The following is a 13,629-nucleotide window of genomic DNA, read 5'->3' on the forward strand; positions in this document are numbered from 1 at the left end:
CTACAAGTCACTGGTGTTTAGGCACTGCCCTACAGGAAGAGAGCAGCCTAAATCTATTCACAGCCACGTGAATGACAGAAATATATCTATCAACAAGGAGGCAGAAAATCTTCTGTTGTACAGACAGGTTAATGACCAACACATACAGTGATCTATGTTTTCATTGGCAAACGCGCCTCACATGACCTTTTTCAAAGGCAGACGCAATGCACTCTGGGAGTTGTAGTTACAATCGGAATCCGTTACCAGATTCCGATGGATACAAGAACTACACTTCCCAGATACACAAAGATTTTTACTTCCATGTCCTGACACGGAGTTCGGCCAGTCAGTGGCAAGCTTTTCTGCTCCCGCCTCCTCCTGGGCTCTGGGAGGTAAAGATCCCCTTGATGTGTTGATGATCTGCGGGAATTAATAGAGCAGGTAGGGAAGGCATTGTGGGATGGGACTGTACCACTAGAGATCTGGGGGAATGATTGTTCAGGCATTTTGACTTGTCCCTGGTTTATAATTTCAGAGGTAACAGACAATAGGATGGCTGGGAGGGGATGGGCAGCAATGCAAATGTAGAAGTGGGAAGCACTAACTGGGCAGTGCAGGTGGAGGAGGGAAATGGAACCTAAAGCTGCTACTGGAAGAAGCCAGATTGGGAGCATTGAGCAAACCAATATATCAGTAACCCTCACCCCCCCATTCAGGAAATAGATTAGACCAGTCCTGGCTCAGCAAACCCCATTTGATACGTTTAACTCCATTTTAGGGGCGTCACTAAAGCTGTGAATTTAAAGGGAAAGTAAAAGGGAAAAAAAATGGGTTTACAGCCCCTTTGCTTAACGGGAATGTAAACCCAAAAGTATACATTTTGCCAGTGAAAGAAAATGTAATTGTAAGTAACGTGACAAGATAAACGATTAAACATTTTCAGTGGTTTTAAAGCAGAGACACGAGCAAAGATTCGGGGACCAATCTCCTCTTCTTCGTGCGACTAATCTCCCCAAAAGGGCTAGAATCTAAATCGCCATTGGGGTGACACTCGGGAAAAATTAGTTTTCCGAAGTTTCCTTGTGTGGTGACTTCTGGTGAATTCGGGAAGCCAAATCGTTCCGATTGCCATCCTGTAGTTCGGGGAGATTAGTCGCCAGAAGAAGAAGCAATTTGTTGCCGGGCGACTAATAGGGTTGCCACCATTTCTGAAAAAAAATACCGGCCTTCCTATATTTTTATGGATTTTCCCTATAAATAACATTGGCATCAAGCAACATTTTTACCGGCCCGGTGCCAACCCCAGCGACCAATCTCCCGAAATAGCAGTGTGTGTCTCTACCCTTAAAGGATAAGTAAACCTTTTTAAAATAAGTGCATGTGAAATTAATGAGGGGGCTATTCTAAGCACTTTTGCAATGCACATTCATTATTTATTTCTTTTTAATTCAAAGATATTAAGGGATACATGTACTGTTAATATGAATGAATTTTGTTCCAACAGCGCCACCTGCTGGTCATTTTCTGACCAGTCTGACCACCAAGTAGTCAAGGAAGTTGTCAGGAGAAAGAAAGAGGCTGCTCTGATGTTCTTCTGCTTAGGAAAGGTTTGAGAACAGTTTCTAATTTTATTCCTAAGCAGAAGAACATCAGAGCAGCCTCTTTCTTTCTCCTGACAACTTCCTTGACTACTTGGTGGTCAGACTGGTGGGAAACTAACCAGCAGGTGGCGCTGTTCTAACAAAATTTATTCATATTAACAGTACATGTATCCCTTAATATCTTGGAATTAAAAAGAAATAAATAATGAATGTACATTGCAAAAGTGCTTAGAATAGCCGCCTCGTTAATTTCACATGCACCTATTTTAACGGTTTACTTATCCTTTAAAGGTATATGAGCATTTAATTGCTGTTGAAAGAAGTCTCTGTCTCAACTACAGAGGACCCTGCGGCTGGAGGGGGCCCAGGAGGTAAAGGGGCCCCTTGTAGACATTTTGGAGGCCTAGAAAATAATTAGCTGTGGGGCCCAGTAGCATCAATTTATGCCACTGGTCTCAGTCTTAAACATATTATTCTCTGCACTGCTGGTTCTGACTGTAGCAACAGCTAAGTGATTAAGCTAATGGCACATGGGCTAGTTTTGTGCAGATTCTCACCCAGTGCTTTAGTAGTTCCCGGGGGATAAAACACTAAATCAGCCCCCTGTTCAAAGTGAATAGGAATCAACACCAATCTGGGTCCTACGAACTGATCTGTATCACTTGCACAGCGCATGCTTTCTACTGAAAAACCCACTGTTATCCTGACTGATTTGGGAAGAAGCATTGTGGGCAATTGAATGTTGGTAACATAGTTAGGTTGAAAAACGACACACATCCATCAAGTTTTAGTTTTTTTGGGTTTTTTTAACTGCCAGTTATTTTTTTTAACCTGCCTAACTGCCAGGTTAAAATTTTTTTTTTATTGAAATAGTATATGAATTAGAGTCTTATGGGGCCCCTATACCTCCTGGGCCCCCTGCAGCCTCTGCCTCCTCTGTAGTTACACCTGAGTTTCTAACCCAGTTTAGATTGTAAGCTCTTGCAAGCAGGGCCCTCTAATCCTAGAGTAAATCCTTCTTTGTTACATAAGGTCCTCGTTTGTTATAAATGAATGTAAAGTGCTGATGGTTTCGAGAATGAGCACCAGGAGACCATGGCATAGAAACCAGTGTAAAAAGTCATGTTTAACTGGGACTTCTTTTGGTTTTGGTGCCAGGTTGCCCACATGGATGAATGGGAAGGAGATTCTGCTGAAGATTCAGATGTCAAACAGTTGGTTGTTGGTGACATGGAGGTAACTTGCATTGCTGCTGTCTAGGCCTGGATTTACATACCCGTTACCCCTAGGCCGCCTCTGCTCTTCGCCCCGCCTCCTTCCCCGCTTTCTTCCTGTCCCGCCCCTTCACCGTCTCCCTCTCCTTCTTGCGTGTCCGTCACAGCACTGGAGACTGGTGTGCGGGAAATTTGCAAATATTCTGCGCATGTCCAGTGCCCATAACTAGGGGTGAGCACATTTTTTCGCAGTGTTTTGCCTTGAAAATGATGCCCATAGACTTTAATAGGAGAAAGAAATGTTGCGCACTTACCCCCATATGTAATATAAGGTACTAAGTTTGCCCAATAGCAGTAACTCATGACAACCAATAAGATGCCTGCATTTAAACAGGTGACTAGTAAATGCTACATGCTGATTGGTTGCTATGGGTTACTGCCCCTGGGCAAACTTAGTTCCTTTTATTACAAAACCCCATTAGACTTTAATTTTACCTGGCTGCAAATTTTTGCCGAAGCAAAACGGGTTAAATTCACCCATCATAACTAGGCAGCTGGGTGGCATGTCACCCTTGAATTTCTGCCAACCTTGGCCTTGCCACAAATCCGGGCCTGCTGGTGTCACAGTGTAGGTATGGAATCCTTTACTCGGAAACCTGTTATCCAGAAGGCTCCCAATATTGGGAATCCCCATCTCTCACAGACTGTATTCTAATTAAATAATTATAATATAATAATTAGTATTTGCTTTTTCCCTGTAATAATAAAACAGTAGCTTGTACTTGATCCCAACTAAGATATAATTAATCCTTATTGGAAGCAAAACCAGCCTATTGGGTTTATTTAATGATTTTCTAGTAGACTTAAAGGACCAGTAAGATCAAATGTTAAAAAAAAAATTCGTTAGTATACCAGGAAAAAAAAAACCCACCAAGACTACCGTAATTAAACTTTAAAATCACACGGCCTTTATTATGAAATAACAAACCGAAACTCTGCTTGCGCTCCTCTTCAGAAAAGGCGACACGGCGACGATCCATCGTGCGGCACTCGATTTCTCCTCCCTGGCTATCTCCTATAAGGAAGGCAGGGAGGACACTGGCGTCAAAATTCGCGCTTCACTGATTTTTCACCTGATTCGCGAATTTCGTGGGAAATTGGCGAATTTCGTGGCCAAATGAAACTGGACAAATTCGCCCATCACTACTCATAGGCCCAAGGTGGGCTGACTTTGTTAAGGAAGGGCAGAGGATGTTTGTAGGGTTAATCCTCACTTGGTCCCTCGGATGGAAGCATAGTAATGGGCGGTGGCAGAGAAATCATTGGTGCATCCAAAAATATCATTTGTTCTGTGTTTCAGGAATCTGCTAAACCAAATGACGTAACTGTTTGCTTCTCTGTGGAAGAACTGGATTCCCTGGAAGACGGACAAAGAGACCATAATAAAAACCTCAAGACAAAAATCCACCACAGTCCGAATTTAGTGGGTGAGAAACATTGTTTTGCCAGCAGGTAGCGCTGATGTAACAAAATTCATTCATATTAAGGGGCAGATTTATCAAGGGTCGAAGTGAATTCGAGGGAATTTTCTAAGTAAAAAAATTCGATTCGAAGTAAAAATAGTTAGATAATCGAAGTACTGTCTCTTTAAAAAAAACTTCTAGTTCAATACTTCGCCAAATTAAACCTGCCGAAGTGCTATGTTAGCCTATGTGGACCTTCTGCAGCATTTTTCTAAGTTTTTGAAGTCAAAGTAAAAATCATTCAATGGTACGATAAAATCGCTCGAATCATTCAATTTTACTTTGACTGCAGAATAGCCAAATTCGATGAAAAAAAGTTTGAATTCGATACTCGAATTCAAAGTATTTTAATTAGATGGTCAAATTTCAGTATCAGTATTTCAGTATTTTTAACTTCAAAATTCGACCCTTGATAAATCTGCCCCCAAGAGTTGGTTCACACAAGGAGATTCGGGGAGATTTTTTTGCCTGGCGACTAATCGCCTCTTCTTCTGGGCAACAATCTCCCCGAACTGCCTTTGCGTGTCTTCCCATCCGATATAATGAAAAGTCGCCTGCGCTAAAGCACACAGGGCACTTCGTTTTCTGAAGTCGCCTGAAGATTCCTCGTGAGGCGACTTCAAAAAACGCAGCTCCGCGTGTGCTTTAGCGCAGGCGACTTTTCATTATTCCTTATACTTTTTGAATCATTTTACTTTTCATTGACCCCCAGCACCTAAATGATTGCTCCCTGAGGCTACAATTTTATTTTGATTGCTACATTTTATTATTTATCTTTCTATTGTGCCCCTCTTTAATTTTAGATTCCAGTTTCGCCTTCAAACCACTACCTGGTTGCTATTTAGATTGTAGTAACAGATACCAACCTAGGGAGCTGCTGAACAAAAAGATAAATAATTTAAAAAAAAATCACAGGATATAAAAAAAAGTGAGGACCAGTGGCAAATTGTATCAGAATATCAATCTCTACGTCATATTAAAAATGAATTTTATGGTGAACAACCCCTTTAAAGGACCAGTAACATAAAAAAAAAAGTAAAAAAATTTGTTAGTATACATCGGAAAAAAAACACCAACACAAATTAAACTTTAAAATAGCAAAGCCTTCATTAAGAAATAACTTATTGAAACTCCGCTTCCCCTCCTCTTCAGAAAAGGCGACAATCCATCGCGCGGCGCTCAATTTCTCCTCCCTGACTATTCTACTGATAGCGTGTCCTCTGTCCCATCTCCTTCTCCAGCTCTTCTTCATCCTCCTCCCAGCCAGGGTCTTTGAGGGGCTCTTGTATGAGCCGGGGCAGGAGTTTATGGGCTCGGGTGCGCGGCCAAACGGATGAGGTGCTGACTTCTTATTCTCCTCAGGTACCACGGGCTTGTCATCCTCTGCCTGCGACTCTGACTCACAACTGATGAGCGACAAGACATGGCTACCAATTAACGGCTCCGGCTTTTGCCTTTTGTGTCCTTCACCTCTGTGTTATCTGCTACGCCCGGTGCCGATTTCTACATCCTGCACCGGCAGTGCAGGAGGAGGTATCGGCACTGCGGGATACGGGTAACCGCTATCGGTGGGCTCCAAGATCTCCTCTTCTCTGTCCCCCATAGTGATCGCCTGCCAGGTAGTGAACAATAAAGAGAATGGCTACGACTCGAGACGCAGGGGCGACAAAGCGGACACCATCCTGGTACACCGGGCTTCGGGCAGACTCAGACTTGGCCACTATAGCACCTAATAAGACTGGTCCCAGGATGCCCGTAGTAAAGATTGTCTCCAAGGAGTCTAAGTGGAAACAAGAGAAGCCTCAGGAGCAGCCAGAAGTGAATGTTGAGCCCCAATCGCCCAAGTCCAGTGTGGCCCTAGAGAAGCTGACTGCAACAGTGAAGATGATGAAGCAGCTCTATGTGTTTTATAGGAAGGAGTGAAAGCGCAAAGACCAACCGGAGCCGTTAATTGGTAGCCACGTCTTGCCGCTCATCAGTTGCGAGTCAGAGTCTCAGGCAGGGGACAATAAGCTTGTGGTACCTGAGGAGAATAAGAAGTCGGCACCTTGGTCACCGAGCCCATAGTCCGCAGAAACTCCTACCCCGGCTCAGATAAGAGCCCCTGGCTGGGAGGAGGATGAAGAAGAGCAGGATATGGGGGCAGAGGACAAGCTGTCAGTAGAATAGCCAGGGAGGAGAAATCGAGCACCACAGGATGAATAGTCGCCCTGTCGCCTTTTCTGAAGAGGAGGGGAAGCGGAGTTTCGGTACTTTATTTCTTAATAAAGGCTTTGCTATTTTAAAGTTTGATTTGTGTCGGTGGTTTTTTTTTTTCCGATTTATACCAGCGAATTTTTTTAACATTTTTTTTTTATGTTGCTGGTCCTTTAATGCATTGCCATTGGTTTATTCAGGTTATCTGTATGTAAAGCCGGAGACTGTGCCCAGAATCCGACGAGGGGAAGGACTATGTGTGAGCAGTGATCTGTACAGTGAGAAGAGGAGGAATCGTTCTTGTTTAACTGCAGGTAAGAGAGAGAGGCAACACAGTAAAATACAGGAATGGGACCTGTTATCCAGGATGCTCGGGACCTGGGGTTTTCTAGATAATGGATCTTTCCATAATTTGGATCTTTATACCTTTAAGGTAAATTTTATTATGTTATAGAACGCCCAATTCTAAGCAACTTTTCAATAGGTTTTTATTATTTATTTATTTTTTTTAAATGTCTTTATTTATGGAAATTTCCAGAAAAATAGTAGCATATACGGAACATGACATTTCGTATTGAATTACATCAATGAAAGTACAACCGAGGTATGAAAGTATTAATCAGTTACACAATGGAACCCCTCTCGGTACAAACACATCGTGCTGGCAGTAGTCAACATAAAAAAATTGGGACATGGCCCCATAGAATATGAATAGAACATAATAGAGGGGTGAACGTGTATATTCGGACGGCCAGTGAACGCAGCCGAAACATCAAAGTTGTAATGAAGGCACAACAGGAAGTAACCAGGGAATAGAAAAAGTAAAGGTCAATAAAGAAAGGGAAAGAAAGAAAAGAAAAAAAAAAAAAAAGGGGGAGGAGGGGGGGAAAGGATGAGAAAAGTCTAAGGGGACTAAGGACAGCTGTGAAATTGCAACATCAGATATGTTAGTGGTGTAAAGAATACTATTGATATAGTAGAACCAGTTACAGAGATAGGTTTCACAATGATGCAATACTAAGAGGTGTGGAATCGCCAAACCTATATGAGATCCAAGGTTGCCATATCTTCATCACTTTAGAAAGAGTCTCAGTGGCTATGCCGGAAAGTCTCTCATTTATAAAAATCCAGTCCAATTTGCTTTTAAACATTGCAAAATTGATGGTGGGGGATTTCCATGACTTAGCGATAGTTTGCCTAGCAGCAAGGAAAATATGGTTTAATAGTTTAAGCTTTAGAGTGGGGACACTACGAGGGGGGACACCCAGAAGGGCTTCAGATGGGGATTTTATCAGGTTAAGCTGTAAAACAGAGAAAATCATATTGTATACCCGAGTCCAAAACCTAGTCACTCTTGGGCACGACCACCAAATGTGAGTCATGGTACCTGAGGATGAGCAACCACGGAAGCAGTGATCTAGAGGAGAATGATGTATCCTAGCCAATCTCACAGGCGTCAAGTACCATCTAAAAAGGACTTTATACCCCGCTTCAGAGAGTGTGGTATTCCTAGAACTATGTTTGAGGTTGTCCCATGCCTTCACCCAATCTCCTTCTGCTAAGGTAATCTCCAATTCTTTGTGCCAAGCTTTGATATATTTCAGATCTGTGAGATTAGCTGGAGAGATCATATTACGGTACAGTAGAGAGACAGCCTTAGGGGTGAAAGAAGGATTGGTGCACCACCTCTCAAAGTAGGTCTGAGTGGGTGCTTCGGGATCCCTCAGAGACCAACATTGCTGTGCCCAGTGTAGAAGTTGGGTAGCCCTAAAGATCTCAGAGTCGGGGATATCATAGTTCTTTTTTAAATAAGACATTAAAAAGGGGCCTCTGACTGTGAGAATGTTATAAACTCTAAGCAACCGATTCGCGGACCACCAGCTAAACGAGCGGGCCTGTAACCCAGGAAGGAAAGATGGGTTGCGAACTATTGGAGCAACCGGGGTATGGGGAGAGACCAGTTTGTATAATGTAGCATTCTGGTCCCATAACCCTAGGGTATGCTGTAGGCTAGGGCTTAATACCTGCGGTCGCTTGGACGGGGGCGTCCAGAGCAGTGCTTCGGCTGAGTAAGGGAATACTAGGGCGTTCTCTAAGTCTACCCAAAGGGGAGGCGAGTGTTGTAGGTGAAGTACAGGGATTTGAGCGAGCTGGGAGGCTAAGTAATATTTCCTTAGATTAGGGAGGTTTATTATTTATTTTTTATAGTTATTTGCCTTTTTCTTCTGACTCGTTGCAGCTTTCAAATGGGCGTCGCTGACCCCCAAATGCTCTGTAAGGCTACACATGTATTGTTATTGTTACTTTTTATTACTGATCCATTTATTCAGGCCTCTCCTATTCATATTCCAGTCTCTTATTCAAATCAATGCATGGTTGCTAGGGGAATTTGGACCTTAGTAACAAGATTGCTTAAGATGCAAATTGAAAAGCTGCTGAATAAAAATCTAAATAACTCGAAAAACCTTCAATAATAAAAAATGAAAACAAATTGCAAATTGTCTCACTCTCCACATCATACTAAGGGGCAGATTTATCAAGGGTCGAATTTCAAGGTGATGTGAGTTTTTTTTAATTAGAATAAAAAAAGACCAACCAAAACATATTGAAAGATCAAATTTTTTAAATTCGAGTGAATAGGCTGTATTTGATTGTCGATTTTCAAAAAAAAAACGTTGATTTTTAAAAGTCCACCAAATGACTCCAAATGGGTTTTAGGAGGTCCCCCATAAGCAAAAATAGCAATTCGTCAGGTTTTAGATGGCGCATAGTCAAAGTTGAATTTTTAAAGAGACAGTACATGATTTTGATATTTGGATTTTCCATTTTTTTTATTCAAATTTGTATCGAATTTGGACTATTCCCTAGTTGAAGTACACTAAAATTAGCTCGAAATTCGAATTACAAATTAGGTTTTTGAATTCGACCATTGATAAATCTGCCCCTAAATGTTATCTCAAAGATGAACAACCCCTTTAAGTCTACTAGAAAATCATGTAAACATTAAATAAACCCAATAGGCTGGTTTTGCTTTCAATAAGGATTAATTATATCTTAGTTGGGATCAAGTACAAGCTACTGTTTTATTATTACACTGAAAAAGGAAATTGTTTTTGAAATTCTGGATTATTTGGATAAAATGGAGTCTATGGGAGATGGCCTTTCCACAATTCGGATCTTTCTGGATGACTGGTTTCGAGATAACAGATCCCATATCTGTATACATGTATAGTGTTACTCAGGGCCTTCTGTTAGCTCAGCTGTATACCTGCTGCATTTGCTCAGACTCAGAAAGCAGATTTTTAGGTTCAATTCTAGATAGGCCCTCGGTAAAGACCATTAAAGGAGTAGTTCAGTGTAAAAATAAAAACAGGCTGTGCAAAATTAAAAATGTTTGTAATATAGTTACTGAGCCAAAAATGTAATGTATAAAGGCTGGAGTGACTGGATGTGTAACATAATAGCCAGAACACTACTTCCAGCTTTTCAGCTCTCTTTGGGTTTCAACCAATTGGTTGAGGGGGGGGAACTCACTGAACAGTTATGTCCCATGTGGCCCCCCTTATAGTTGCTGACTAACTCAGAGTTAGAGAGCTGAAAAGCAGGAAGTAGTGTTCTGGCTATTATGTTAGACATCCAGTCACTCCAGCCTTTATACATGTTTGGCTAACTAACTATATTAGAAACATTTTTTATTTTGAACAGCCTATCTATTTATCCAGTTTTTATTTTTACACTGAACTGTTCCTTTAAATGGTGAATTAACCAATGTTACACATTTAAACTGGTCACATTTTTGCTTACAGGGGAGTCCGTCGGTAGAAGCGAAGAGTGGCGTCGCTCGCCAGCCGCCAGAACTGGGCAAAGTTATCCCACGGCCGGTCACAAAAGTCTTTTTAGGAACCTGGAACAGCAAACGGGTCCTCTTGAAGATAAGGAGCCGAGTGAAAGGGAGGCTGTGATTGGTACGGACCGGATCACCTCCGCTGCGGAACCTGACAACCCACAGGGTGTAGTGCAACAAAGGAACAGACGGGCGAGGAAATACTGGTGTGGGGATTGCGGGGATTGTTTTAGAGAACGCTCACATTTTCTTCAGCACCAAGAGACTCATTCCAAGCAGGAGAGTACCTTCACAGAACATGGACAAAGCCTACTTTCTAATAGACATCAAGGAGTCCAAACGGCAGCCGACTCCAGTTCTTATCCTGAATGTAGTGTGGACAGTACGGATGAGCCCAAGCCGGCGAATCACAGGAGGAGCCCTGCAGAAGCCAAGTCCTACACATGTAAAGACTGCGGGAAGAACTTCACCCAGAATGCCAGCCTTATTGTCCACCAGCGCACACACACAGGAGAAAGGCCACACAACTGCAAAGTGTGCGGCAAAAGTTTTATAAGCGGCTCCTATCTAGTAATGCACCAGCGGGTCCACACAGGTGAGCGGCCTTACGCCTGCAACGAATGTGGCAAGAGGTTCATTAGTAGCTCAAACCTTATTATACACCAGCGGGTTCATACGGGAGAGAAGCCATATTTGTGCACAGAATGCGGCAAATGCTTCGGCCACAGCTCCCACCTGGTCAGACACCAGAAGGTCCATACGGGAGAGAGACCTTTTACCTGCGCAGAATGCGGCAAAGCCTTCTCTAGAAGCTCACACTTGGTCAGGCACCAGATCATCCACATGAGAAATCCAGCCAATCAGGCTGTGTGATATTAGACAGGACTTGATTGTGGGCACGGACCATAAACATCAAGTCGATGTATGTTTATATGTAAATATATATATACATTGGTTCAAAGATTGTCTTTTTTTTTTTTCTCTTTATTAAAGGGATACTGTCATGGGAAAAAACATTTTTTCAAAACACGTCAGTTAATAGTGCTGCTCCAGCAGAATTCTGCACTGAAATCCATTTCTCAAAAGAGCAAACAGATTTTTTTATATTCAATTTTGAAATCTGACATGGGGCTAGACATTTTGTCAATTTCCCAGCTGCCCAAGTCATGTGACTTGTGCTCTGATTAACTTCAATCACTCTTTACTGCTGTACTGCAAGTTGGAGTGATATCACCCCCCTCCCTTTTCCCTCCAGCAGCCAAACAAAAGAACAATGGGAAGGTAACCAGATAGCAGCTCCCTAACACAAGATAACAGCTGCCTGGTAGATATAAGAACAACACTCCCTTTCCCCCCCCCCAGCAGCCAAACAAAAGAACAATGGGAACGTAATTGACAAACTGTTTAGCCTTCATCTGGATCAACTAGTAGTACAGGTATGGGATCAGTTTTCCGGAAACCCCCAGAAATTTCCGAATTACGCAAAGACTGTCTCCCATAGACTAAATTTTAGCCAAATTATTCAAATTTATAAAAACAATTCCCTTTTTCTCTGTAATAATAAAACAGTCGCTTGTACTTGATCCCAACTAAGATATAATTAATCCTTATTGGAAGCAAAACCAGCCTATTGGGTTTATTTAATGTTTATATGATTTTCTTGTAGACTAAAGGCATGAAGATCCAAATTAAGGAAAGATCCCGTATCTGGAAACCCCCAAGTCCTAAGAATTCTGGATAACAGGTCCCATACATGTAGTACGCAGGTTATATATAGACTTAATAAGCTTTTCAGGCTTACTTACTATGTTTTTAATTTTTTTTAAAGTGGACATTAAGGGGTGAATTTTCAAATTGAAAAAATTCTAATTTCAAGCTATTTTTATGTACATCGATTGAAAATTTGAATATTGAAATTTATCATGTACTGTCTCTTTCAAAATTGACCATTCGCCATCTTAAACCTGCCGAATTGCTGTTTTAGCCTATGGGGGACCTCCTAGAACCTATTTGGAGTCAATTGGTGAACTTTGAAAAATCTAAGGGTTTTTCCTTCGATTCGAACGATTCTAATACGGCCAAATACAAACCTAAACTTAACTTAATTAAACTTAATGAAACTCAACTTAATTTCGATTGGTCTTTTTGAAAGCGAATTTCGAAGTTTTTACAATTTGAAATTCGACCCTTGATAAATATGCCCCTAACTTTACAAATATTTGAAATCCTTTACCTAGTTTGGAACATACTTAAAGGGCACCTTTTAGGCAAAAATAATTTCCCCAACCAAGTTTAAGGCAACCAAGTAGTTTAAACAGAAAAATAAACAGAAGATGTACAGGCATTGATTGTGCTGGATATTTTGCACCATTCACTGAATCTCCTGTAGCGCAAGATGCAATATCAGACCAGGCTGGAATTTGGTAACTGCTTATATACAGTATATATATATATATATATATATATAGGGGGCAAATTTACTAACCTCCAAAAATTCGCCAGCGACGGCTTCGCTCACATCTCGTAACACTTTGCCAGGCGTAGATTCGCCAGAACAACACTAATTCACTAAAATTCAAAGTTGCATCCAGGGCGCCGAACGCTAGCGAAGTTGCGCTAGCGTTAATTCAGCAAGCAAAGTGAAGTTGCGCTAGCGTTGGCTAATTTGCATGCGGCGGGAAGTTAAAGTACGGTACAATGGACGTATATGTTGCAGCAAATACATTACATTACACAAGTCCAGGGAACCTTAATAAAATAAAATAGAGTTGTTATATTGCCCTACACATGAGCCCACTGTATAGTTTATGTGCCATATGTTAGAAAATGTAGGGGGGAAGGGCAGGAAGACTTGAAGTCCCTGAAACCATCAAAGGATGTTGGGTATCATGAGTATCATGGTTTCCTTTGAATCTTCTACATAAGCCCAACATAAGGTGGCCATACATAGGGAGATCCACTCATCTAGCGATGTCGCCCCGATATGCTCACATTGAAGTAAGCGATATTGGGCTGATCTGATCATGGGCCCTAGGGCTCAACAATCGTATCAGAATGGAGGCCATACGGGCGGTCTAATCACGGGACCACATCAACGCACAGATGCGCCTGCGATCCATGGGATTTTTTACCCACACCTGATCTACATCTGGCCAACTTTCAGACAGATATCGATTGGGGAAGCCCATTGGAGGGCCCCACACACAGGCCAATAAGTTACCGACTCAGTCTGTCGGCAGTTTTTATCGGCCCGTGTATGGCTGCCTTTA

At 41.9% G+C, this 13,629-nt stretch overlaps 1 protein-coding gene across 1 annotated transcript; it reads left to right on the forward strand.

Moving 5' to 3' along the window:
- The first annotated feature begins 206 nt into the window (after window positions 1-206).
- Window positions 207-11,318, forward strand: LOC121397638 (zinc finger protein 383-like). The gene is made up of 5 exons (XM_041574695.1): window positions 207-374; window positions 2,742-2,819; window positions 4,158-4,284; window positions 6,717-6,830; window positions 10,323-11,318. The coding sequence occupies exons 1-5, from the start codon at window positions 207-209 to the stop codon at window positions 11,231-11,233; spliced, it is 1,398 nt and encodes a 465-aa protein (XP_041430629.1). The 3' UTR covers window positions 11,234-11,318.
- Window positions 11,319-13,629: the final 2,311 nt, after the last annotated feature.

This window comes from Xenopus laevis, chromosome 8S (assembly GCF_017654675.1).
Source record: "Xenopus laevis strain J_2021 chromosome 8S, Xenopus_laevis_v10.1, whole genome shotgun sequence".
In the NCBI taxonomy this organism is placed as follows: Eukaryota; Metazoa; Chordata; class Amphibia; order Anura; family Pipidae; genus Xenopus; species Xenopus laevis.